Source organism: Gorilla gorilla, chromosome 15 (genome assembly GCF_029281585.2).
Source record: "Gorilla gorilla gorilla isolate KB3781 chromosome 15, NHGRI_mGorGor1-v2.1_pri, whole genome shotgun sequence".
NCBI lineage: Eukaryota > Metazoa > Chordata > Mammalia > Primates > Hominidae > Gorilla > Gorilla gorilla.
In genome coordinates this window covers 81846159-81873780 of record NC_073239.2, presented here as the reverse complement: position 1 = coordinate 81873780, position 27622 = coordinate 81846159, and the positions used below count along the sequence as shown (strand labels likewise).

The 27622-nt window shown below is 52.1% G+C and overlaps 1 protein-coding gene across 3 annotated transcripts; it reads left to right on the top strand.

The window, feature by feature from the left end:
- Positions 1–214: 214 nt before the first annotated feature.
- RAB15 (RAB15, member RAS oncogene family) lies at positions 215–26710 on the top strand. 3 transcript variants are annotated; one of them, XM_004055305.5, is made up of 7 exons: positions 215–604; positions 19975–20035; positions 20884–20944; positions 21396–21473; positions 22133–22222; positions 23793–23858; positions 24014–26710. In XM_004055305.5, exons 1-7 carry the CDS (start codon positions 481–483, stop codon positions 24170–24172), a joined length of 639 nt encoding a protein of 212 aa, XP_004055353.1. In that variant the 5' UTR covers positions 215–480; the 3' UTR covers positions 24173–26710. The 3 variants fall into 3 exon arrangements, with proteins under 3 accessions (XP_004055353.1, XP_004055354.1, XP_063554390.1); XM_004055306.5 differs by having other exon boundaries at positions 21396–21604; XM_063698320.1 differs by lacking the exon at positions 215–604 and adding an exon at positions 4809–4829.
- Positions 26711–27622: the final 912 nt, after the last annotated feature.

Sequence of the window (27622 nt, the reverse complement as noted above, 5' to 3'; positions counted from 1 at the left end):
GGGCTCACCTCAACTCCCCCATTCGGAGCGTCCGCGGAAAAACGAAAACGTTCCCCCGCCCCGGGCAGGAAGGGGTTGGGAGGGGGGGCTGGCGCCCCGCCCCAGCGTCTCCTGCTCGATGGGGTCCAGCTCTCCTGCGCGCGCTCCCCGCCCCCTCTCTCCGGGGTGGCGGCGGCGGCGCAGGGGAAGGGGCGGGCAGGGGCCGCCGCCGCTTTCTCCTCCCACCGCCGCGCGCTAGCCCAGCCGAGCCGAGCCGAGCCGAGCCGAGCGGGCGCCGCGCCGGCCTCCCGCCGCAGCCGCGCTTCCCAGCACCCAGCGAGCGAGTGGGCAGGCGGGCGGGCGAGGCCGCCGCGGGGGCCGGGCCCGGCGTCCTCCTCGCCGCCCGCAACGTCCCCGGGCGGGCGCGGGCCGCGATGGCAGCGGCGGAGCAGGGCTGAGCCCGCTGCCCGCCCGCAGTCCCCGGCCCCGCTGGCCCCAGTCATGGCGAAGCAGTACGATGTGCTGTTCCGGCTGCTGCTGATCGGGGACTCCGGGGTGGGCAAGACCTGCCTGCTGTGCCGCTTCACCGACAACGAGTTCCACTCCTCGCACATCTCCACCATCGGTAAGGGGCGGTGGCCCGGGGCGCCCCTCCCTCCCCACCCGCGGCCCCCCTCCCTCCCCACCCGCGGCCCCTTTCCCCGCCGCCCCCGTCCCCAGCTGGGGAGGAATTGCCAGCCCCTCCGGTTGGAGGCGGTGGCGCCGGAGGCCGGAGTCCGGGATAAATCTCGGGGTGAGCATAGGTTTTGGCAGGTGAGGGTGTCCCTGCTGCCTGCCGTCCGGACCAGGGGTGGGGTCTCCCGCCTCTTGCCGGGAAGCCTTCCGTCCCATCAAACCGAGAAACCGGGGGTTAGGGGAGCGGGTGTAGGCCTGGGTACCCCGAGCTGGGGTAGCGAGAATCGTAGCCGCTGGAATAACATCCCCACATCCCCAGGGGGAGGGGAAGTAAAGCTTGTGCTGGGGAAAAGGGGGTCAGCGTGGAGACCGGAGTCACTGAGGCGCCCTTGGTTCTGTGGTGACCCAAGGTGGAGCCGGCGGGGGGCGAGGGCGGGAAGAGAGGACGTACGGAGGGGCCACAGGGGTCGAGTTTCCAGGGCAGAGTTGGGAAGGTAAGCCGCAAGGTGGGACACCTGGGGGAGGACACAGATAGGGTGAGGAGCCCCTGCGCCTGGGAAGAGGAGACATCTGTTCTGAGGGAGGCTGAAGAGGATGGAGGAGTGTCAGGAATACCTGCCCAGACCAAGGGGTCAGAAGGCAGGCAGGACCCGCCTGAGGGCATCTCTCATCTGGCAGTGCTGGAGCCTGTGGTTAGAGGGACAAGGCCCGGTGGCATCCCGGACAGCACTATGATGGGGTCACTTATTCTAGGAATGGGTCCATGGCCTCCCCTCTGAGACAGTCTCCCGCTTCTAGGCTGTGAGGGGCCCCCTCCCCGAGAAGTCTGAGTAGAGGGAATTTCATCCTCAGCTGCTACCCGGGTCAGCCCTGGAGTAGCCTCTGCATTGCCCAGGCCCCTGGAAACACCTGCTGGCTGGCTGGTCATCCATTTGGAATGCTCTCCTAGAAGTCCCTGCTGCCATCAGGGATGGGCACCAGCTCTCAGCTTCCTCTTGAGGATTCATGTCCACGCCATCCCCCCTCCCCCCAACACACATTCCTTGCCGAGAGAGAAGTAGGAGCAGATAGATACAGCCAGGAGGAACAGAACCTTCTGGTTAAGAAGCCAGCTTTATTGTCCAAGAGACCTAAGACCTCACTTTGGGGCAAAGCCACCTTGAATATTGCCTAAACTTCTGAGCTTTATTTAGTTTCTCATCTGTAGGACGGGTATAATAATTGCACCTACCTCCCAAGTTGTTGTCAAGATTAAATGAGATAATGATTGTTAAGTGCTTAGCACAGCCAGACACATGGTGAAGCTCAATAAATGCTGATTGTTCTTACTGCTATTGCCATTATCATTGAGCTTTTAGGGTCTCCTCTCTTTGTTTCACCAACTTGAAGGGTGAAACAACAGGACTTAGGGTCAGGGAACAGAACTTGTCTGTCTTTCTCAGAGGAGCTGTAAGGCCAACTCTTAGGAAACCCAGGAGCTTGGGCTGAGCCATGGTTTGGATGAGAGACATTGCAGAAAGAAGGGGAGCCTATACACATTAAGGCTTTGTGCCTGCCGGGAGGACTTGGGGAAGAGGCAGGTGCAGGAGAAAGGCATGGGTGTAATGGAGGGAGTGGCAGAGGAACCAGATGGTGTATGAGGACAGGTTGTGGGCTCAGGGATAAAGGGCGGTGGGTTATCCCTTAAGGAAACTAGGAGTGGCTATTTTTGGGAGAGGCCTGGTGCTTGGAACTACTGAGCTATCTCCAGAGAGCTGTGGGCTGCCTGGGAGGCCCTGGCTTTGGCCTGAAGAGCTGTTGTTTGCACCTGCTCTCCTAGTCCCATTCCAAGTCCTACAGGTGACATGGACTTTTCCCTTTGAGGGCTTCATTCAACCACCTCATTTCAGAAGCTCTGGGACTCCTGCTTAGTGCTGTGGGAGGCAGCCTCCCCTGGGAGACACATACCCTCCTTTTTGAGGGCACCCCTCTTTCTAAAATACCAGGATGGCCCTCTGAGGCTTGTGCTCTCCTTAAAGAGAGTCCATTGCCTCACACCTCTAATCATCCACCCTTCTCCTTGTCCCTTCCCCTTGTAATCTCCCTTCTTAGACACCTTCTGCTAATAGGTGAACACTAAATAGGTCACAGGGACTTCCTGAAACCCTCCAGGGCAGACCACTTTGGGCACATAGGTGAATCAGTGAACTGAGTAGGGGTGTCTCTGCAGCACTGTCTCCCCTCAAGGCCCTTGGTATATTGGGCTAAAACCTAAAGATGGCTCCCAGATTTCTTCCTCTGCTTCTGACACCCGGGTTCCCCTTTCTACAGGACACAGAGGATTCTCTAGGGTCCCCCTTTCCACAGGACACAGAGGACTCTAGGAGTTTGGATTCCATGGAATAGAAAGAAACCTGTCTTTCTTCACACCAGCCTTTTAAAATCTGCCCCACTGGGTATCTTAAATGCTTTTTTATTTAAAGCTTATTAAGGGACTTGGGATTCTCCCTTATCTTGGGCGTGTTTTTCAGCATTAACTAAAACTTAAAGGAAAGAGTTGGATGGTCAAGAAAAGCTTTTTCCTTAAGTGATATGGACAGTTTCTCAAGGAGGTAGAAGGGGCAGCCAGGAGACAAATCAAGGAGCCAACGAAACGAGTGCTACCAAGTCATAGTCATTCGCTTATTTTTAAAAAATGCGTGTCCTGTATGCCAGGCTCTGCACTGAGACCGAGAGATTCCAAGATGAATAATACCTACAGTCACTGTTCTCAAATTGTGCATTATCTAAAACACATTACATGACCATGCTGGCCACTGATCGAGGCACCTTTCCCAGGGGATTTTTTTGTGAATTAAGAAAACAAGATAATTCACCAGTTATTGCCAAGATAGTTTGGCTTCTTGGCTCATGTGGATATCACCTAGGCCAGTACTTTTGTGATTTACTGTGTACTCCACTTTAACGACTTGCGATCTTCTAGAGAAGAACCTGCCAGGGAGCAGTGAGAGGCCTCCCTGGTAGACTGAAACACTGACTGTCCCTCCCCCTATCCTTTTCATCTTTCTGGCCAGCAGGCCAGCAGGTGGCCCTGCCACTGGCTCTGCCACAGGCATTTCCTTTCTGTGCAGCTGTGCTGGCCTGGCTGGGGGTTGGTGCAAAGGGGTCCCCAAAATACTATCTTAAACAAATTAATTGAGCATTCACTACCAAGCTCTGTGCCAGGCATTTTAGAGACATATTGCAGTCTACGTTTTCTGCCTACAGAAGCCCATAACCTAGATGGGGAGGCAAGACAAAGGCAAAAACAAAAAAAAGAGCTAGTGCCAAAATGAGATATCTGAAAGAACTTGGTGAATCACTCTTCAAATGTAAAGGATGGATTATGATCATTACAGTTACTCTTAATGAAGGTCTCACAGTGGGTATCAGAAGCTAAATTATGATGCAAGATGTACCATGAGGCAGCCGGAGAATGGCGATGGATGGGATGGGTGAGTGCTATTCCCACGACTCCATGCTGTCGGAGGCTGGGGAAGAGAGAGGCCCCTGTGGACTAGAACCGGCAGGGAAGGCTGAAGCTAGGCCTCAGTGTGGGCTGCTCATCAGTTCCTGCAGCAGAAGGGAGCAGATGGAGTAACATGAGCAGAGAAAACAGAGGTGGGATTGAGTAGGTGTCCGTGGGGCTCTAGGCAGTTTAGATGCAACAGAAGGGATTCTTCAGAAAAGTGAGAACATTCTTCTGTTTCTCTCTCTGTCTCCCAAATTATAAGTGCCTTGATGGTGCGACCAAATCTTATTCCTTATTGTTTTTATAGTCCCTAGTACAGGGCCAGGCAGATTCAATGCCTGTTGTTAAATTAATGAATGAATGCAGGGACCAGTTGGCAGAGGGCATTGAGAGCCTGGCCAAGGAGGTGGAACATGAGCCTTAGCAATGGTAGGAGGGGTTTTAAGTAGGGTACTAATGAGGTTGGCTGGAAGAAGGGGTTAAGACTTGAAGCAGGGAGACTAGTCAGGGGCTGCAGTAGTATCTGGGCATGAAGGAACCTCTGAATGGCCCCTCACCCCCAGTGGTACCAACACCAACTTCCACACAGTCACTTGTTCTGGTTTCCCTCCAGAATGGGGAGTGGTTCAAGCCAATCAACCTGGCAACTTCTGAAAGAATCTTATGGGACCTGTGCCGTGACCAGGTAGGGAGAAGATGTCATACATGGACATCTATGTTCAGGGGACCTTTGAGGACCTTTCTGCATGGTGGCCAGGAGTGAGATGATGTAAACCACAAATGGAAACTGAAGAGACTGCTCAGGAGTTGTTGGTTTTCTTTTCTTTTCTTTTTTTATTTTTATTTTTGAGACTAGGTTTCACTCTGTCACCCAGTCTGGAGTGTGGTGGTGGCACAGTCACGGCTCACTGCAGCCTTGATCTCCTAAACGCAATCCTCCCACCTCAGCCTCTCAAGTAGCTGGGACTATAGGCACATGCCACCACATTCAGCTAATGTTTGTATGTTTTGTAGAGATGGGGGTTTCACTATGTTGACCAGGCTGGTCTCGAACTCCTGGACTCGTGATCCACCAGCCTCAGCCTTCCAAAGTGCTGGGATTATAGGTGTGAGCTACCTCACTCCCTCAGGAGTTGGTTTTCTCCCTCCCATCCTTAGTCTTCCCTGAGTAGACCTGTCACCTAGTCCCTGGACCTTTTGTTTTGAAAGCCACCCTCCAGGCTACACTCCTTCTGGGTGAGGAGGAGGGTGATCTGGTTGGACAGGTTGGGCTGCTGTGGCTTCAGGGCACTTTCTCAGGCTGGGTTGCTGCTGCTATGTCACCTTTCTCAAGGAGTTCTGTTGGGACTGGCTTGGCTGCCTGGGGCAAGGGCTTTTGACTGAGGAGGTGGGAGAGGGTGAGGGAGGGGGTGGGGCTAGATCCAAGCCTGGAACGGGGTGACCTAACAGACACTGGGGCCTGTGCTTAGACACTAGGATCCTGGGGTTTGCACGTTTCTAGACTGAGAGGAGCTGGGGGCAAATGCAGTGTGATGTTGTGAGAGGGTCAGGGCTGGGTCTGTGTCAGCCTTCAGGCAGCCTGAGACTAGTCTCTACCTACTCTGTTTCCCTGGTACCTAGAAAGGAAGGGAAGGTGGGAAGCAATGAGCAGAATGGAAAGAGCCCAGATTAACATGCACATTTCCCGTGGCCTTACTGGCCCTGTGACCTTCAGACACTTTGATGACATCTTTGTGCTTCGTTTCTGCATCTGTAAATTGAAGATGGTAACAGAGTCTTTCTTAAAGGTTGTTGTGAAGATTATAGAGCCTAGCACATACAAAGCACTTGGCAGAGCCCTCGATAAAATAATAGCTGCTATCATATTATCATTATTATTATTTTATTTATTTATTTATTTTTTTGAGACCAAGTATCTCTCTGTCGCCCAGGCTGGAGTGCAGTGGCACAATCTCGGCTCACTGCAACCTCCACCTCCCGGGTTTAAGTGATTTTCCTGCCTCAGCCTCCTAAGTAGCTGGGATTACAGGCACCCACCACCACGCCCAGCTATTATTATTATTCCTAGCTATAAGAATGTTGTAGAGATGAATACACTGTCAGTGAGCTAGGAGGTCATCCTGTGTATCCATCACTTGTGCACTCAGTCATTCAGGCGCTATTTGCTGAACACCAACTACATGCCAGGTGCCATGCTAAGATTTGGGGATACAGTGGTGACCAAAACAGACAGAAACCAAGGAGCTGGCTTACATTCCAAGGGAGTGCATAGGAAGCTGTGTTTCATTTCAGTTTCTGCTCTAGCACCCCCTTTTCCCTAGCAGTGCCAGGGCCTGAGATGGAAGAGTGAGGTGGTGAGGAGGTGTGAAGCAGTGGGGCGACCTGAGAGGAGAGGATGGGGTGGCCTTGCCTCAAGGCTTGGGCCCCTGCTAGGTGTCGCTCTGCCTCAGGCCTCTGTTTCTCCTCCTGACACAGGCACAGACTCGGCCTCCCACCTCTTCCCCAAGGACATGACCTTGGGAAGGAACATATCTGAAGCCCGCGGAGGGTTTCCGCTGCTGTGCGTCTGTGCCACAGATCTGCAGATGCACCCACAGCTGGGAGCACCGGTTCCTCCCGCCTACCTGCACTCTCTGGTTTCTGTTCCTTCCTCCTCCTCCTTCCTTCTCCCCACTCCCCAGACAGGCTGGTGATGAGCTTTATAACATGAAAGCTGATATTTGGCCATTATCCTTCTACCCTGATTGCCAGCTCTTCTCAGAGTGCCTTCTTCTGTAATCCAATCTTTGCACCGGTTTCCCTGTGAAACTGCCAGTTTTCTATATAGGCCTCTGCCCTCTCCTTGGCTCTTCTCTCTGGTCAGTGAGCTTTGTCAAGGGGAACCCAGGGCTTCCTGGACACGTAATTCCTCCCACTGAGGAGGAAGGGGCTAATCACCAGCCCTGTTTTATTTTATTTTATTTTTTTGAGATGAAGTCTAGCTCTGTCGCCCAGGCTGGAGTGCAAATGGCTCGATCTCGGCTCACTGCAACTTCTGTCTCCCGGGTTCAAGAGATTCTTCTGCCTCAGCCTCCTGAGTAGCTGGGATTACAAGCATGCACCACCACACCTGGCTAATTTTTTGTGTTTTTAGTAGAGATGGGGTTTCACCATGTTGGCCAGGCTGGTCTCAAACTTCTGACCTCAGCTGATCCACCCACCTCGGCCTCCCAAAGTGCTGGGATTACAGGAGTGAGCCACCATGGCTGGCCGACCCCATCTCTTAAAAAAACAAAAGAAAATAAAATAAAACAAAAACACTTTTTAAATTAACTGATTATGGCGGCATGTGCCTGTAGTCCTAACTACTCAGGAGGCTGAAGTGGAAGGATTGCTTGAGCCCAAGAGATGGAGGCCACAGTGAGCTGTGATCACACCACTGTACTCCAGCCTGGGTGACAGAGTGAGACCCTGTCTCAGAAAAAAAAAAAAAAAATTACTGAGAACTCTGTGACCATGGCACCATGAACTATAGAAAGGGCTAACAGTTGGCTTTGAAATGTGGGTTATGGCTGGGTGTGGTGGCTCACGCCTGTAATCCCAGCACTTTGGGAGGCCAAGGTGGGCAGATCACAAGGTCAGGAGTTTGAGACCAGCCCGGCCAACATAGTGAAACCTCATCTGTACTAAAAATACAAAAAATTAGCCGGGTGTTGTGGCAGGTGCCTGTAATCCTAGCTACTCGGGAGGCTGAGGCAGGAGAATTGCTTGAACCCGGGAGGTGGAGGTTGCCGCAAGCTGAGATCGCACCACTGCACTCCAGCCTGGGCGACAGAGCAAGACTCCATCTCAAAAACAAAAACAAAAACAAAAAGAAGTGGTTTGTTTTCTTTTCTTTCTTTTTTCTTTTTTTTTTTTTTTGAAACAGAGTCTTGCTCTGTCACCAGGCTGGAGTGCAGTGGAGATCTCGGCGCACTGCCACCTCTGCCTCCCAGGTTCAAGTGATTTCCCTGCCTCAGCCTCCCGAGTAGCTGGGACTACAGGCACGCACCACCACACCGGGCTAAGTTTTTGTATTTTAGTACAGACGGGGTTTCACCATGTTGGCCAGGATGGTCTCGATCTCCTGACCTCGTGATCCGCCCACCTCGGCCTCCCAAAGTGCTGGGATTACAGGCATGAGCCACCACGCCCGGCCTAAAAGTGGGTTATTTTCTAATTGCTCTTCCCTGATTAAAATTTTCTCTTTGCCCATCTTTTCTCTAGATATGTACTGACTTCATTCATCCATTTATTCATCTCACTTGCTCATTCATTTTTGCTTTCATTTACTCAACTTTGTTGAATAATATTTAGTGATCTACCTGCTGCCAGGCGGTGAGAGTCTGAAGTGAACAGGATGCTGCTTTGCCCTCTGGGAGCTTACAGTGTAGCTGGGAACCAGACATCCAAACAAGCAGAATATTATGCAAAAGAAATGTCAGGATGCTTTGGAATCACAGAGGAGTGAGAAATCCCTCCCAGGGAGGCTGGTGAAGGCTTTGAAGAGGAAGTGACATTTGAGTGGAGTCTTGAAGACTAGGCAGGATTCTCCAGGGGCCCTGGGTGTGGGGGAAGCACACATCCTCTTCCCTGTAGGAGGTGCTGTGGAGAACACCTCCAGTGGGGCTGCTACTCTTCAGCCTTGCTGGGGCCAGCTGGAGTGGCCAGACCATGGTCATACCAGCTGAAGTTCAAGAAGCCGCTTGCCAGGAGATTGCTTTGCTGGCTCTGGGTGAGGGCAGGTGCATCTGGAAGCCCCCTTCTTTCTAAGATGTTTGCTCCTGAGTCTCCGTGTCCTAGTCTTTTCTTCCCTGAACCTTTTACTACCAGTCAGCATAGCCCTGCCTGAGAAGGAGGCTGGAGGAGTGAGTGGTCAGTAGCCTGGTGGGTCTTGGCTGCCTCTGTGGTGCCCGCTGGCCTAAGTAGCAGGCTTAGGGAGGCGAGACCCAGTTCCAGGGGCTGCCAACGGGGAGCGAGATGGGGTGGCTGGAGCACACTGCACATGTCACCAAGGCTCTAGGGAGGTCTGTGCACAAGGCAGTGGGAAAAGCAAGGGGAAGACCCAGCCTGGTCAACATGGTGAAACCCCGTCTCTACTAAAAATACAAAAATTAGCTGGGTGTGGTAGAGCACGCCTGTAGTCCCAGCTAACTTGGGAGGCTGAGGCAGGAGAATCACTTTAACACAGGAGGTGGAGGTTGCAGTGAGCCGAGATCGTACCACTGCACTCCAGCCTGGGTGACAGAGTGAAACCCTGTCTCAAAAAAAAAAAAAAAAAAAAAAAAAAGTGGGGGAAGGGGAACACTGGTCCTGATTATCTACTCCATATACTTACTATGTACCTACTACCTACACAGGGACGGTGGGCTTTATGCATGCCATTTATTCAGTGTATAGAGATCTCAGCATCACATAGGAGCAGGGAGTTCTGAAGTTGGCCTTGCTGGCATTTGAGAAGTTTCTTGGTGTATTCTTCAGGTTCGCACCTCCAGACAAGTGTAAGTGCTATTGAATGCTGACTATGTTCCAGGAACTAAACCAGATGCTAGAAGACACGCAGTAAATAGTACAGATGCAGGTGCACATGTGAGGGTCCGCACAAGACCTGAGAGAAGGGAGGGGTCTTGCTGCAGTTCCCCTTTTGTAACAAAGGAGAGAGTACTGTTGACCCTCTTCCTAGGAACTGTGAGTTTGACTGAAATGTGTCCTGCCACAGGATCTTTGCTGCTTCCTCTACCTGATTCTTTGGATCTCCCTGCTGGCACCTTCTTGTCATTTAGGTCTCAGCTCAAATGTTACCTCCTTTAAAATGTCTTCTCTGGCCAGCCAGTCTAAGGTTACTTGTGCTTGGGGTCTCCTCACTCTCTACTTTATCCCGCAGTTGCTTCTTATCACATATGGCTCTCTGAAATTAGGTATTCATTACTTATATCTGTCTTCTCCACTAGAATTAAGCTCTGATGACAAGGATCTTTCTGTGCTGTTCATAGCTTATCTTCTAGTACCTGGCTTAGTTCCTGGCACATTGTAAGCATTCAATAACAGTTTGAATGAATGAATTAACAAATGAAGGAATGAATGAATGCATTTTCCTAGAGGACTTCTGTTCTTCCCTGAGGGAAGTTATAGGTCGTATTGGTTTCTTGGGACTGTTTTTTGTTTGTTTGTTTTGTTTTGTTTTTTGAGACAGAGTCTCACTGTATCCCCCAGGCTGGAGTGCAGTGGCACAATCTTGGCTCACTGCAACTTCCGCCTCCCAGGTTCAAGCGATTCTCATGCCTCAGCCTCCCGAGTAGCTGGGATTCCAGGAGCCTGCCACCACGACCAGCTAATTTTTGTATTTTTAGTAGAGACAAGGTTTCACCATGTTGGCCAGGCTGGTCTTGAACTCCTGACCTCAGGTGACCTGCCTGCCTCGGCCTCCCAAAGTGCTGGGATTACAGGCATGAGCCACCACACCCGGCCTGTTTTTTTTTTTTTTTTTTTTTAAGACAGAGTCTTGCACTGTCTCCCAGACTGGAGTGCAGTGGTGTGATCTCAGCTCATTGCAGCCTCAACCTCCTGGCCTCAGGTCCAGGTGATCCTCTTACCTCAGTCTTCTGAGTAGCTGGGCCCACTGGTATATACCACCACACCTGGCTAATTTTTTAATTTTTTGCAGAGACATGGTCTCACTATGTTGCCCTGACTGATCTTGAACTCCTTGAGTTCAAGTGATCCTCACGCCTTGGCTTCCCAAAGTGCTGGGTTTACAGGTGTGAGCTACCATGCCTGGGCTTGAGACTGTTAAGATGATGAGGCTGGAGGGAGTGGATGGCCTCACTGCTTGAGCCCTAGAGATTCCTTACTCCAGAGTGCCCTGGCTGCAGAGGTGGCCCTGGAGGGTCACTCCAGCAACCTGGCTGAGCTGATGGGCATCATCTGATACCAGCTCTGACCCTGAACAATAGGCAACATGGACCTTAGTCTAAAGCACTGACCCTTCATCTCTGCATATACCAAAGAAGATGAGATTTGGGTGAGGACACAGCCAAACCATATCAGCTCCTGGGATCCCTGTGTGAATGGGGTCTTTTTTGGTGTTTTAGGGCTGCACAGGGTGACCTCTTTAGAGGTGACCTCCTGCCACAACCCACAGGAGGTGCACATGGCCCACACATGCTGGTTTCCTGCAGTGGGAGGGGCTGGGGCACTCCTGGGACCTGTGCTTGGTAACTGGAGCTGGCCTGGCCCCAGGGATTGGGTGTCTGCCTTGGGTTTCAGGTGTATTAGGTTGTTCCTCGTTGTGGAGTCTCATTACTAATGAAAAGCTCAGGTCGCACTGCTGGTCCTTTGGGCTGTGGTTGATCCTGGTGATAACATTTGGCACCCAGAGGCAGCTCTGTTTCCACTGAAGCATGCGGAGCTTGGCTGGCAGGCAGGCAAGCTGGCACCTGCCCTTAACCCATGAGGTGCTGGCCCGCTAGTAGGCACACCCTACCTGTGCCAGAATTTAGGTTGTAGCCAGACTCTAGGAGCCATCTGGGCCCCACAGGGGGCAGCATTTCCTCTTTTTGTTGAAACATTCCAGCCAAGTGCTGGCTTGGGCTTCATCTCTCTGTCCCACTCTCCTTCCTCTCCCCAACATAAGCCTCCTTCTACATCCTAGAGCTCTTTCCATTCCCCCTCCTGCAGCTCTGGGCTCGCTAATCTCATCCTTCCCTAAGGGAGCTTGACGGCTGCTTCTGCTAACATTTAATAAAATTCTGCGTGCCAGACCCTGTGTTATGGGTTTTACACCTTATCTCACAATCTTAAAAAAAAAATTCTCTGAGAATCCTCTGTCACCCCCACTTTACAGGTGAGGAAACTGAGGCAAAGATAGGCTAACCGGCTTCCCCAACACCATGCAGGTAATTAGTGATAAAGGCAGGGTTGGAACCAAACTTGACCTCCCAATTGTGCTCTTAATGGCCAGGACACTCTGTGTCTTGAGCCACACTTCCTCCATGTTTTCTAGGGCTTTCTAGGGAGGCAGACAGTCATGGGAAGGGGTGTTCTTTAGTGTGGATGTGCCCTGCCTGCTCCTTTCTGTAAGTGTCACAGCACCTCCACTGCTGTACTGGGGAGGCACCAAGTTTTTCCCTGTTTGCCCACCCAAGGCGAGCTAGCTTAGGAGTCATGTGAGTGCCGGGTGTCTCCCCTGCTGCATCCCTCTATCCTGCCCCTGCCCCCGGTGCCCAGAGGAGGGCCCTGCCTGTCTTCCCAGTTCTCCAACAGCAGTGCTGTCCCAGCACCCTCGGGCTCCAGTTGTGGCCTGGCAGCTGCTGGGGCAGACACCATACAGCCAGAGTCACAGCAGGAGGAGGATGGGGCCCAGGGCTGCTGCCTCAGGCCATGGCTGCATGGCACCATCACTTGATTGAGGAGCTTGTCTTGCCAATGTCTGAGGCATCAGGTGGCAGGACACATCCCCTGCTCTTAAGCCTCAGGCATGCAGTCCTTCTTATGCTCTCTGGGGTGAGGGGGAGATCCCCCTCATGGAATTGCTTTTTTTTTTTTTTTTTTTTTGAGACAGGGTCCTGCTCTGTCACTCAGGCTGGAGTGCAGCCTCAACCTCCCAGACTCAAGTGATCCTCCTGCCTCAGCCTCCCAAGTAGCTGGGACCACAGGTGGGCACCATCACACCTGGGTTTTTTTGTTTTTTGTTTTCTAGAGATGGGGGTCTCACTTTCTTGCTCAGTCTGGTCTCGAACTCCTGGGCGCAAGCAGTCCTCCCACCTCGTCTTCCCGAAGTGTTTGGATTACAGGTGTGAGCCACTGTGCTTGGCCTTTTTATTTATTTAGAATTTGTTTTGGAGTTGCTTCTTTATGCCTGGCACTATGCTGGCACTATGTGGCAGAGATTTTAAAAACAAGCAAACAAAACAAATGCTTTGTCAACCACAAAATGTATTCTCTGCCCCTTAGGTTCTTTTTGTGTAGTTGAGGCTAGAAGACAAAAATAGGGGACAGTAAGGAGCAGGGAGCGATGGTTTAGGAGGTCTTCCTTCCAGCCCCTTTGTTGAAGCATCTGGCTCACTAGCTTGGGGGAGCCATTAGGCAGCAGTGGCCAATCCTGAGGCACTCTCAGGTGTCACTAAGAAAAGGGGCATGTGCTCTATGGATACCCATGGGCTGAACTTGGAGTCTGGTCTGGACCCATGGCTGTGCTAGGATCCACCGTCCCCAGCCCCAACTGCAGTCAGCATGTTCATCATCCTTAGGCCTCTCCGCTTCTTTCTGCATGTTTGTCTGCCTCATGCCCTGCTCATTACCAACTGGTCAGTCCCCACTGCCCTGCCTGGAGTGAGCTGGTTTGATTGGCTTAGCTAAGCTCCCTTGCCTCTGCTGGCCAGGTCACCCTGTGGGTCACCAGCAAACCTGTTGATGGTCCAGTCTGAACCTGCTTCTCCACAAAGAATGTGTTGCACCCAGCCCTGCTTCTCTGAGCAGAGGTTTGGGGCTGAGCTGTTCTAGCCAGAAAAGGACACAGGGTGTGGCAGGCACCATGATGGGCATATCTAATGTGCCGGGAAAAACAATGAGCTGCTCTCCGTGCTTTGGGCACCTGGTTGGGAGAGGGCCCGTCTGTCTGACTTTCTCCTCCTGGGGCTCCCAGCGTCTCCGAGAACCTCTGCCAGAGCTGTGTAGAAGTGGTTTGCTTGTTTCTTAACACTTCTGTGCCCTATTTCTTTCTGTACCCAAGAAAGGAAGTAGACTGTTTTGTAGGGACACTGTCGGGGTGATGAATCTGGACTTACTGGGATCATGAACCATGCCAAGGAGGAAGGAGAAAATAGGCTATGGTGGGTGTCTTAGTTAGGGCTGGCTGCTGTAACAAAATGCCTTTAGCTGAGTAATTTAAAGCAAGAGAAATGTATTGCTCAGAGTTTGGGAGGCTGGGAAGTCCAAGATCAGGGTGCCAGCAGATTCAGTGTCTGGTGAAGGCTGATGCTCTGTGACAAGGGTGGCACCTTCTAGCTCCATCCTCACATGGCAGAAGAGGGAACAAGCTCCCTCAGACCTCTTTTCTAAGGGCATTAGTCCCACGCATGAGGGCTCTAACATCACGACTGAGTCACCTCCCAAAGGCCTCACCTCCCACCAGCACTGCACTGGGGATTAAGTTTCAATATGGGAATTTTGGAGGAACACAGACCTTCAGACCATAGCAGCGGGCTTCTCCTCATGTGCCCCCTGCCTCACTTCTAGATGCCGCATAATGTCAGTGAAACCCCGTCTCTACTAAAAATACAAAAAATTAGCTGGGTGTGGTGGCACGTGCCTGTAATCCCAGCTACTTGGGAGGCTGAGGCAGGAGAATCGCTTAAAGCCAGGAGGCAGAGGTTGCAGTGACCTGCACTCCAGCCTGGGCGACAGAGGAAGACTCCGTCAAGAAAAAAGAGAAAAGGCATCAGGTGTGCCAGGGTGTGCAGGAAAAGGCATCGGGTATGCCAGGGCATGTGGGAAAAGGCATCGGGTATGCCAGGGTGTGTGGGAAAAGGCATCGGGTATGCCAGGGCATGTGGGAAAAGGTGGTAAGATTCCTCAGCCTCCCAGGGTTGGGAAGCCTCTGGCCGAGTGAAGGATACCCTGGGTGGGTTTTAAGACACCAGCTTTCCAGTCCAGCTCAGCTGTGGGATGTGGGAACATGAGTCAGTGGGAACATGAGAATTGGCTTCCCTGTGGCTCACAATAATACCTACTCCTGCCTACTTCATGGGACCCGCATAAGAGCTGAGGGATTCCATAGCTCAGGGGTGTGCTATAAAGACAAGCACTATGCACCTGGGTGTGGTTCTGAAACTTTCTTGTGCAGAAGAGTGAGTAGGGCTGGGTGAGCCCTGAGAATGTGCATTTCTCACACACCTCTGATGCTGCTGATGCTCTAGTCCCTTGGCTGGCAAGGGTACGCGGTTAGTAGGGGCCAGGACTCTGTAATGCCTTCCACTTCAGGGTTCTCTGGGCTGGTTTTCCTGACTCCCCAGGAAGCCTTTATTCAGCAGAGGGAAGGTAGGAGTGAGAGGACTACGCTGTCAGTGCTTCACATACGTCGTTTAATTTATCCCAGCACAGCCCTTAGGAGGGAAGCGGTATTCTCCTTCTACACTTAAGAAAATCGGCCTGGTGCGGAGGCTCATGCCTGTAATCCCAGCAGTGTGGGAAGCTGAGGCGGGAGGATCACTGGAGCCCAGGAGTTCAAGACTAGTCTAGGCAATATAGGGAGACCGCATCTCTACAAAAAAAAAAAAAAAAAAAAAATTAGCTGGGCATGGTGGTGTACACTTGTAGTCCCAGCTACCTACCCAGAGGCTGAGCTGGGAGGATCGCTTGAGTCCTGGAGGATCGAGGCTGCAGTGAGCTATGATTGCACCACTACACTCCATCCCTGGCAACAGAGTGAGACTCCATCTCAAAAAAAAAAAAAATTGAAGCTAGGAGAAGTTAAGACTTGCCTGAAGTTACACAGTAAGTGCCAGAACCAGGACTTGGACCAGGTCTTTCTGACTCCAGGCCAATGGATGTTTCTTCCATGACATATATAGCTCTTGAAACTTCTTCTATCTAATATCACCCACAGTGCTGTTAAAAATACAGATTTCTGGGCCTCACCCTCAAATTATGATTCAGTAGGTCTAGGCAAGTCAAGGTCATTGTTTTTGTCTTTGTTTTAAGTGACCCCAGTTGATTCTAAAGCCGAAGCTCTGCAAAGCACACCTTGAGAAACAGAGAACTCTTGTGCTCACTCTCTCGACACTTCAGGTGCAAAACTTTTGTCCTAATGTAGTTCTCAAACTTACGCCTGTGTGAGAATCACCGTGAGAGCTTATTGAAACTGATCGCGGGACCCCATACCTAGAGGGCCTGATTCTATAGGTCTGAGGTAAGGCCCAAGAATTTGCATATTTGCATTTCGTTTTCTTTTCTTTTCTTTTTTTTTTTTTTTTTTGAGATGAAGTCTCACCCTGTCACCCAGACTGGAGTGCAGTGGCATGATCTCAGCTCACTGCAGCCTCTGCCTCCTGGGTTAAAGCGATTCTCCCCACACCCCAGACCGGCTCCTGAGTAGCTGGGATTACACGTGCCTGCCACCATGACCAGCTAATGTTTGTGTTTTTAGTAGAGACGGGGGTTTCACCATGTTGGCCAGGCTGGTCTCAAACTCCTGACCTCAGGTGATCCACTCACCTCAGCCTCCCAAGGTCTTGGGATTACTGGTGTGAGCCACCGCGTGCGGCCAGAATTTGCATTTCTAACAAGTCCCAGGTGATGCTGATGCTGCGGGTCCAGGGACATACTTTGAGAACAGCTTGTTACTCGGGCGATATGTGGACAGTAGCGTCATCTTCACCTGGGAGCTTCCTGCAGCATCTCAGGCCTTGCCCCACACCTACCGGATCAGAATCTGCATTTTAACTCAATCCCCGCGTGATTCTCGTGCACCTGGAAGTTTGAGAAATATGACCTTAGAGGAGCCAGAATGTGAAACCACTGGAGGCAGAGATAGATGGAGAATATCTCTTCTTCTCACGGATACTAAAGATGCAACAAAAAGGGCTGACTCTCTGGGTGTGCACCCAGGTGGGGCTGATGACCGAAAAGAGGCCAGATGTGGATAGAGGACTCTTCCCTGAGGGAAGGCAGAGAGAACTTAGGAAAATCTGAAGAAAGGAGGTGGCTTCAGAGGAAAGGCATTCATCTGGGCCATAAAACAGTGGAGAAGGTATCCTGCTGAGAGCACAGGGGTGGGGAGGGGGTGCCCTGGAGCTGAAGCCTTCAGTGGGAGGACAGTGATAGGTGAACACACATGTGAATAAACAGTTTGCTAAGCAGCTGTGAGGGCTGGCCAAGGTGAGAAAGCATCCGTCTGCAGAGGCCTCAATAAGGCCAGTGTGTTGACTTTGTCCTGCAATGCTCAGCAGTGGAAAAAACCAACAGCCACGCAGGGAGAGGGAAGGAGCCATGATGGGCACGGGTTACTGGGGCCAGAACTTGACTGGTAGGTGGACACAGCTGAAGGCCCAGGTTGTGTGGGAACAGAGCGCAGAAGCAATAGATTCCTCTTGAAGATCCTTGGGCTGTTAACCTTTTTCAAATTTAAGAGAGGTTGTGTGGGTGAGGAGGGAGGAAGGAAAATCCTTCAGAAGACATAGACTTACTCTGTTTCTTCCATCATATGTGAATGCATATGAATAGCCAAAAGGTGAATAAAACACATGTTCCCAGGTGGCCAGTGAGACCTAGGTTGCAAGATGGTGGGGTGTGGGTGAGGCCGGGGAGTGCTGTGAGCCCCGGAATTCCTCAGCCTTAGTCCCCCGCCACATAGCTAAGAAGTGAGGGAGGAGGTGGGAAGGAGTCACTGCCCAGCCTCACTTCCGGTGGAGTACCCTGTCTCCTTGTCAGTTCTGTCTCTGGGGACAGTTGCCTGCTTTCACCTCTCCCTCCATCCCCTCTTCTCTCACAGGGAAAAATTCACCTTAATATTGGAAGTTCCTCTCCTAGCAAAGTCCTTCTCGGGCACCCACAGGCAAAAAGGAAACTAAGCAGTTAGGGCTTCCATGCCTAGCCAACTACACATGACTCTCCTCTTGCTTCCCTAAGAACCAGTGCAAGGGGCAGCATGGGTTCCGGCATAGATGGACCTGTGTTGGAATCTCTGCACGTGCTGTGCTGACCCTGGCTAGCCATCGACCTCTCTGAGCCCTTGTTTCCTTTCCACTAGGCTCTCTGAGGGCAGGGGCCATGTCTTTTTCACTGCTCTGTCTGCACTGAGCACTGTGTAGGGCACATAGGAAGTTCCCATAAATGTTTGTGGGATAAAGGAAATAAAACCTTCTCTCTTCCTGTCCCCCTTGTGATGGCTTTGCACAAGGCACTGTCCTTGGCCAGGTTTGCTAGGCTAGTGTGAGGATAAACCAGGTATATTACAAATTGGAGAAAATTTCTCGTTCTTCTTGGAAGAAGGTGCTGTATCATGAAAAAAGAATGTCTTGATTCCCTTCTATGCCAGGTACTGGGGAGAAACAGGTGCCTGATAACCGTTGATCCAGGCAGAAATAAGCATACTCCTGCTTCCCAAGGCCTGATGCTTCTCTCCTTCCTCCCTTCCTCCCTCCTTCTCTTCACTCTTTCTCTGCACACATGGAAGAATGGCTGCCAGGCATTGCCCATTTGGAAAAGTACAGCTCAATGGATATGAATCAGCTTGGGCAGGCGAGAAATGATTCACGTCTGACCAAATCGATTTAGTTCAGGTTGCCCGTTCTGCATCTTTTTTCCCTTGTAATTAAATGATGATTGGTCTTGATGGTGGGAAGGAAGAGACAGAATTTAATTTGTTTGCCTTTGTAGAAAGCTGGGGACAGCACAGATAAGGGAAGATGTCTCCCATTTGGCAAATAACTGATGCGGAGGTGGAGTGGCAGTGGTGATGGGGATGCTGGCGCCTTCAGGCCTCCTGGGCCGGGCAGTGCAGCTGGTGGCAGACGGTTCAGAACTCTACCATGTTCCCATCTGAAAACTGTGGCTGATCATGCCCACTCCTGACCTTGCTCCAGGGAGTACACAAAGATGTAAGCTTAATTAACCCACCAGACGTAGCTCTTGAATCCCTGGGCATAGTGCCTGGGTATAGTTAGAGGTGGGGAGAGGCATGGTCAGCAAAACAACCTCCCTCATCTCTCTGTTGTCACTCAGAGTCAAGCTGGCTGCTGCTGGTGGTGCTGACTCCTCTTGCTGCAGATTTCTCCAATATGTTTCTGCCCTGCACGCATTTGCCAAATCCCTTCGGTTTCTTGTGTCTTGTGGCAGCTTAGCTCCTCCAGCCCTTGGATGAAGAAGCGTGGGAACTCTGTGCTTCCTTTCCCTCCCGCAGTGACATGCCATGCCATGCCACTGCCTCTTCATCTGGTCCTACGACAGTCACTCATAAGCACCCGCATGTACCCGGCCCTGCACTAGCTCATGACAGCTGCAGACAATTGGGCCAGGTGCTGTATCTCATCCGGCCTCCTCAGCAACCCTCTGAGATACTGGTAATGTCCCTGATGAAGACATTTACTGAGGCAGAAATGGACGCTCAGTGAAGCAAGGTGCCTGATGTTATAGCAATGAGCTGTGAGTGGCCAGAGGGAGGAGATAAGCTCAGGCCTGACGCCAAAGCCCATGCTCCTTCTAGTCAACCACAGCGCCTCCTATGGTGAATGAGTGAGTCAGCAACCAAGACGCATGAGACCTTCTTTTTGGTGGGCCTTGGCTGGGTGCTGAGGCTTCAGGTACAATCATGGGTTGGAAGAGCCCTCCTCTCTCTCCACAGTCTGGCACTATGACCCCTTCTGGTTATTAACAAGGCAGAGAGAGAGAGGGAAGAAAGCAGGGAAATAATGTGGGTTGCTATTCCTAGAGATTAGAATTTCAGGAAGGATAAACACAGCGTTCTCTCCAGAAGTATAAATAGGAAGACTTCACACATGACTAGAACGAGACATGTTTTAAGTCTGTCGAGTAAGGCAGTGATGAAATAGATTTCCCCAGATTCACTCTCCCTCCTCTGGGTCCCCCAGGGCCTTTATTTTGGCAACTTTCAGCTCAGGGAGGAAGGAAAGCCCCTTTCAAAGCTTCAGATACTTCCTTAAGGTCAGTTTCTGCTTAAAGAAGGCCTTTACATTACTTCATCCCTTTGCCAAATTAAACTGAAAGGAAACCTTTCAAGTGTGATTGCCTGGCCCTTTCCTGTTCATTTCTCGTGGGTAGGCTTTCTAACTTTCTTGCTTTCTTCCTTTCTCCAGGTGTTGACTTTAAGATGAAGACCATAGAGGTAGACGGCATCAAAGTGCGGATACAGATTTGGTGAGTTGGGGAGGAGGAGGAGGCAGATGTAGGAGAAGAGGACCTCTGGCTGCTCCTTAGCCGCCCCTGCCATGTGTAAAATTCCTAGGCTTCACCTGGGATAACTGGCCACCTGTCTGATGGATGGAAGCGAAGTCTCAGAAGCCCATCTCTTCCTATAAGCCTTAATCTCCAACCTCTAAGAAACTTTATGGGATTGACTACAAGCACCAAAGGGCAGGAATTAGAAGGAACTGGCACACTAACCATTGTGAATTTATCTCAGGATTAGGCTTTGCCCTTGGGCTGTGCCACACTGTGTTAAGATTGGAAGGAAGGAGGCTACACCCCCCCATTATTTAGGGCGAGACCCCGAGAGAGTTCCTCAGGATAGCATGGTGCAGTTTCCACAGTAGCAGAGGGTGCTGCTGTGGCTCTCTGCCTGAGGTCTTGGAAGCACTGCCTTTGCCAGGGTTTAGAGCTCCCTCTCAATTCCACAGCAGTATGGGCACTGCCTTCAGAGGTCCCATAGGGACTAGGGGTGTAGCAGCATCCCCTGCCAACTCCCATCCAACCAAATCTGGCCACAGTGGCCAGATTCCAGAGAGCTGTCCAAGGCCTGTTCTGGCTGTGGCTTCTGGTGTCTGCCAGGAGGGCAGATGGCAGGAGAGGCCAAGGCCCTGCAGGCCTGGTCAGCACCAGCACAGATGACCAGGCCTCTGACTGCAGATCCCTGTGGGGATCCAAGCATCCCTGGTTTTTCACCCTGAAGCTCCCCAGTTTTTCCTACAAGGGGACAGCTCTGCTCTTCCCCTCCCCGTCTGTTCCCATGGTCCCTGCTCCTCTGAGGGACTGGCTTTCTCCTGCAGGGACACTGCAGGGCAGGAGAGATACCAGACCATCACAAAGCAGTACTATCGGCGGGCCCAGGTAAGCCACCACATTGGGGGTTTCAAAGTGGGAAGCTGCCACCCACACTCCCAGCTCTGGGTATTTGAGATGTCTGTGCCACGGATCCCCTAAACACAGTTTGCCTGCTTGGAGGAGCGCAGGGCGTCTTTCAGCTGTTCACTGATCGTTTGTCCGTCCATTGTTCATGGCTCACTCACTGCAGGCAGGCCCCTGCCCTCATCCCTGACTTCCACCCTCCATCCTGGGTCAAAGATCCAGGTCAAAGCATATGGTGCCTTCCTGCTGTAGAGAGTTCTGTGATGGGCCTGGGAGGTGGCAGTGATGGGGTCTGAGAGAAGAGATATTTCTGGATGCTGAGCAGGGAGAATGGGAGAGTGGGACCCAACCTTTAAGTTTCCACGGCCCCTTCTGGCCCCATGACTGCACTCTCTCTGTGCATATCACATCTCTCTATTTCTCTTTCTCTCAGGGGATATTTTTGGTCTACGACATTAGCAGCGAGCGCTCTTACCAGCACATCATGAAGTGGGTCAGTGACGTGGATGAGGTAGGAGATGCCACCTCACTGCCGGGGTGTGGAGAGGGTGCCTCACCGGGGAAGGCAAGGCGAGGGCCAGATGGGAAGGCAAATGCTTCCAGGAAGCTTTGCCTTCCACAGCCCTGGATGAAGACCTCTGGGTGAGTAAGACATGGGGAAGAAACCGAAGCTGCCATGCCCTCACTCTCCATACCCTGCCAGGCCTCCATGGCTGTGTCTTTCCCGGAAATGAATTAGTTCCAAGTCTTCCCTGTGAGCAGCTTCTTTCCTGAAATCTTGGGACCAGGTGGAGTTGCAAGATTGGGATCTAGTCCTGGCTCTGCACAATAGCTGTGGAGCCTTGGGAAGCCATTTGAATCCTCTGTGTCCCCAGTTCCTGTAGAATGAGGGCTGGACTTACATCCAATGTCCTTTCCAGCTCTGATACCAGTGGTCTAACCCAAGGAAGCACCAGTCTTAGCCAGAGTGTCTTCTACCCTAAGCTGTCCCCGTGATACCCTTGAGGTCAGCCATGGCACTTGGGGGAGCCTGGCACCCGCATCCAGTCGGCCCACCCTGTCCCTAGGGCTCTGGAATTGGTGGTGGGCTGGAGGCAGTGCAGACTCTGTAGGGAAAATTGGGGGGGCAGGCAGCACTCACTGGCTGTTCTGCCCATCCTTTGTCCCTAGTACGCACCAGAAGGCGTCCAGAAGATCCTTATTGGGAATAAGGCTGATGAGGAGCAGAAACGGCAGGTGGGAAGAGAGCAAGGGCAGCAGGTAAGTGGAGGGAAAAGGCAAGTCCACCCCAGGTCCTCTGCTGGGCCTCCAGGGCCAGTCCTGAGCGTGGGGACCTAGGGGTGTGTTCCCCAGTGGCAGGTCCTCCCACGCGTCCCCAGCACCCCAAGGCCCTGGGGGAGTGGCCATCCTCGGAAGGCTTGTTGTCTGGGTTTCAGGACAGAAGCCCAGAGATTCGGGGTCCATCCAGAAACAAAGACGTCATAGGCAGCAACTCTCCCAAGTCCAGGTCCCCAAATGCAGGATTGCCCTCTGCTTAAGAGATCATCCCTGTGTTAGTAATGAAGGACTTCAAGTTGTCAACCTCTTCTCTGACAGCATCCAGGCCTAGCTGCCATGTCACGGTCGAGAAATGATCTCCCATCCCACCCAACACTCCCCAACTCCTGTCCTTCTTACCCAGGAAAGAGTCAGGGAGGCAAATGAGGAGACAAAGAGCCACAGCTGGAGAAGCCATGGGGGCAGAAAGGGTAGGAGGATGACACTGAGGGAATGTCCAAGCATGCAGGGAGACCATCCTCCCAGAGAGCAGAAAGAAATATTGGTTATTTTTTTTCTTTCTTTTTTGAGATGGAGTCTCTGTCACCCAGGCTAGAGTGCAGTGGCGCCATCTCGGCTCACTGCAACCTCTGCCTCCTGAGTTCAAGCAATTCTTCTGCCTCAGCCTCCCAAGTAGCTGAGATTACAGGCGCATGCCACCACGCCTGGCTAATTTTTTTGTATTTTTAGTAGAGATGGGGTTTTGCCATATTGGCCAGGCCGGTCTCGAACTCCTAACCTCAGGTGATCCACCTGCCTCAGTCTCCTAAAGTGCTGGGATTACAGGCGTGAGCCACTGTGCCCAGCCAAGATTGGTATTTCTGAGACAAGTTATCCACTCAGTCCGTGGACCTCAAGAGTTTTCCTCTCCCTTTTCAGTCAATAGCGTTCCATTAGTACTTAAAATGAAATTGATTGTTTGGTATAAAATATAAGACATGGTCATTGACCAATTTAAAAGTAGAGGCAAAGCCTACTAGGATAGTATTTATTGAGCACTCTATGTGTGGCACTGTGCTAAGGCAAGCGCTTTTAAGTGCACGACCCCACCGAATCATCCCACAACCATGGATGGGAGACACGCTCAGTCTCCTTTAACAGAAGATAAAGCTGGGGCTTACAGAGAATGTACAACTAGTCCAAGGTCACACAGCTAGCCATCAGTGGCAGTGCTGCTATTCAGGTCTGGGACTGTGGGACTCCAGAGCCCATGTTTTTTACGAGGATGCCACACTGCCACAATGGATGGTGTCTTTATCTCCTGATATATGATTGTGTGTTGGGAGGCGTGGGGTGGCAGCTGGAAGAATGGAGAGGCATATTTGTGGAGGATCTTCCCCCATTCTCTGCTACCCTCTCTTGGAGCTCCCAGTCCCATCTGAGAAATTATCTACTCTGAGAAATCATCACAACACAGCATGGTTGTGAGTGCAGTGGCAGAAGCCTGTGCCTGGTTGTGTGGGCCCCTCCCCTGCCTTACTGACTCTCTTTCAGAAATGTCCTTCTCTTGCAGCTGGCGAAGGAGTATGGCATGGACTTCTATGAAACAAGTGCCTGCACCAACCTCAACATTAAAGAGGTGAGAGCCCCGGCGACCAGGCGCCCGCTCTCTCGGGCTGAGTCCAGCAGAGGCGGGAGGAGGAGCCATAAGATGGACCTCATCCCTTGGGCCGCTGCAGGGTTGCCAGGGGAGAGGAGGAGACACTGGACTAACCTGTGCCCTTTGGTTTCCAGTCATTCACGCGTCTGACGGAGCTGGTGCTGCAGGCCCATAGGAAGGAGCTGGAAGGCCTCCGGACGCGTGCCAGCAATGAGTTGGCACTGGCAGAGCTGGAGGAGGAGGAGGGCAAACCCGAGGGCCCAGCGAACTCTTCGAAAACCTGCTGGTGCTGAGTCCTGTGTGGGGCACCCCACACGACACCCCTCTTCCCTCAGGAGGCCCGTGGGCAGACAGGGGAGCCGGGGCTTTGCCCTGCTGCTGTCCTCTCGTGTGATGACCCTATTGAGTATCAGTAGCCACTACTCCCCCTGCCTGGCCCTGAGAGCTGCTCTGCTGTCATCTCAAGCAGCCCCTGCCCCCAGCCTGTCCACCCTGGAGTGGTCTTCTTCAGCCTGTTTCCCCAGCCACAGGCCTGCTACGACCCCCACGATGTGCCGCAAGCACTGTCTCACCACCCCGCACCCACCAGACAACAGCTGGGGCTGGAGTCCAGGCCACTTTCAGCTCCTCCTTTCTCCGCGCATCGTGTCTCCTCTCTGCTTTTTCTCTCTTCCCCCACTTCTCTTTCTCTGACCCCTCCCCTCCAGTGCGTTTCGTATCAAAGCTCCTCAAACCCCGTCCCCCGTGTGTCCTGCTGTGTGCAGCTCACTCTTTCCTTCCTTCCTAAGCTATCCGAGGGGATGGACCCAGGCTCGTGGGGAGGTTCCACCCTTGGATCCAGGAAGAACCCTCCACCCTGCCTCGTGGGTGGGCCAAAGGCTACAGGGTGCTTCTTCCTCTTCCCCCACCCCCACTGTCCCTCACGTGCCATGGGCCTGCCTCCCCAGTGACCTGCGAAAGTGGAGCATCGAGGTAGGAGGGAAACGGCAACCGGGGAGTCCTCGAGCCTGGGGCTGCCCTACCTCTACCCATTCCCCCACCAGAGCTTTGCCCTTGCTTGGCTGCCCGCCTGCCTCTTTGGGGAACTGAGCTCAGAGGCAGGTGCTTCAGAGAAGGAAACAAAATGAGGGGTGGCAGGGATAAAAAGTCACCTCCATTCTCTACCTCCCATGCAGCATGAACACATTTTCTCTCCACCTGGCTCCCAAATTTAAAGATGTGGACCAAGGCCTGTGGGTACTCCAGGGGCAAGGAGAGCCCTGGGGTCAGTGACACTGTCAGGCCAACCATGCACTCCACAAAGGGGAGCATTTGGAAATGGAGGACTAGCTCCTATGTATCAGGTTAAGAGCAAGGGAGAGCTGGCCAGGGACAGCAGTTTGCACAGCAGAGGGGAATGTAGCAACAGCAGGGCCTCCTAGGCCCCATCTTCCATTTCTTAGGTAAGAAGAGCATTTCCTCAGACTCCCAGGCGGAGGACTGAGCCTAGCCTTCAGCAACCAAGGTTCTCCTGGGACCCAAAGTTTATGGGAGAAGGGCAAAGACTTCATGGGAAGAGAGAAGGAAGGCCCTGGGTAGAAACGCTTGGTGCTGTTCTCTTTGGCCTTTAAGACAAAGCGCTCATCTTGCCCTCTACCTCCTGATAGGCTTGAGGGTTTGCCAACCACTGTGGCTACAGGTGGAGGGAAGAGGACTCCCTCCTCCAGAGTGCTATGTTCAGGAAGTTTCTTTAACCCCATATGGCCCAAGAATAGCTTATAAGAGGCCCTTTAAAGACGGAACAAGTAATTTACCAGTTCTACTGGGGTTCCTGCCCACCGTCCCAAGGTGGGCGAGGCCTAGGAAGAGGGTCATTCTTAAGCCACACATTAGCTGCATTGCATGGCTGCAGCCAAAACAAAGAACTGGGTGTTGAGTATTCATCAACTAAGGACCAAAATCCAGGGCACTCATATGTGAAGGATAAGAACCTCACTTCCTTACTCCTCCAAAAAGAAGTGGGGAAAGAACCACCAAACCTTTCCTCCTGACTTACCAAACCAGGAAAACAGCAGGAGACGGTGGCTCAGGACTTAGGGACAGGGTATAGCTTAGATGGTGGAAAGCAAAGGAGAGCAGGAAGTTGTAAATCACTGGCTAATGAGAAAAGGAGAGAGCTAACTCTAGGATGAAGCTGTGACTAGGCTGGAGTTGCTTCCTTGAAGATGGGACTCCTTGGGTATCAAGACCTATGCCACATCACACTGGGGCTAGGGAAGTAGGTGATGCCAGCCTTCAAGTCTGTCTTCAGCCAGGGACTTGAGAAGTTATATTGGGCAGTGGCTCCAATCTGTGGACCAGTATTTCGGCTTTCCCTGAAGATCAGGCAGGGTGCCATTCATTGTCTTTCTCTCCTAGCCCCCTCAGGAAAGAAGGACTATATTTGTACTGTACCCTAGGGGTTCTGGAAGGGAAAACATGGAATCGGGATTCTATAGACTGATAGGCCCTATCCACAAGGGCCATGACTGGGAAAAGGTATGGGAGCAGAAGGAGAATTGGGATTTTAGGGTGCAGCTACGCTCACCCTAAACTTCTGGTGGCCTGGGGCATGTCTTGAGGCCCAGACTGTTGAGCAGGCTCTGCTGGCCTGTTTACTCGTCACCACCTCTGCACCTGCTGTCTTGAGACTCCATCCAGCCCCAGGCACGCCACCTGCTCCTGAGCCTCCACTATCTCCCTGTGACGGGTGAACTTCGTGTACTGTGTCTCGGGTCCATATATGAATTGTGAGCAGGGTTCATCTATTTTAAACACAGATGTTTACAAAATAAAGATTATTTCAAACCACCGGTGTGGCTGCCTGGATGAGTCCTTGGGGGTAGGTCTCACTCAGACCCTGGCAGTGATGTGGGAGGGAGAGAGGCAGTGCTGGTAGAAGCGGCTCCAGAAGCAAAGGCAACAGCAGTAGAGTGACCACGGAAGCGGCAAACATTGTCTTCCCTTCTCTACCTTCCCTAGTGCCACCTGCAGGGAGGCCCAAAGCAAAGCCCCGTTGCCCTGCATTGGGCTGGCACTGCAGAAGTAAGATGAAACACAGTTATCGAAAGGATGCTGAACATCTATGAGCAGGTTTTAAAGCCAAGATGAGTCTCATCTGTTTGTGTGGGTCAGGAACGGGTCTTCCTGAAGGCATGAGGTGGGACTGGATAATCTTTCAGATTTGTGATTGGATACCTCGGGGGAGCAGAGGCAGACTGGGATCTCAGGACTGCAGGTATTTCATACTTTGGGATATGGAATTGATGGAGGTGGAGAATATTGGGGATAAGGACTAAATGAAGAAAGGAGTAGGACAATGCAGGACAACAGTAGTCTTAAGATTTTCACTACACTTTACCCGGCACTAGTGATAGATAAACTCTTCTGACCCTAACCATCACCGTGTGAGATGGGGAGGGGGGTTATCTACCCATGTCCCACAGGCAAGGAAACAGATGATCAGAGAACTTAAAGATTTGGCCGGGTGCAGTGGCTCATGCCTGTAATCCCAACTCTGGGAGGCCGAGGCAGGAGGACTGCTTGAGCCCAAGAGTTTGGGACCAACCTGGGCAACATAGTGAGACACTGTCTCTAGAAAAAATTAGCTGAGTGTGGTGGCTTGTGAGGCTGAGGCCAGTGGATCACTTGAGCCCAGAAGGTCAAGGCTGCAGTTGCACCATTGCACCCCTGCCTGGGTGACAGAGAGAGACCCTGTCTCAATA

Bases quoted from the DNA above. Each gene is read 5' to 3' on its own strand.
- RAB15 (XM_004055305.5), top strand. From the start codon at position 481: ATGGCGAAGCAGTACGATGTGCTGTTCCGGCTGCTGCTGATCGGGGAC. The intron at 21,474-22,132 runs GTAGGAGATGCC...CTTTGTCCCTAG, and splicing joins GGGTCAGTGACGTGGATGAG to TACGCACCAGAAGGCGTCCA. The intron at 23,859-24,013 runs GTGAGAGCCCCG...TTTGGTTTCCAG, and splicing joins CCAACCTCAACATTAAAGAG to TCATTCACGCGTCTGACGGA.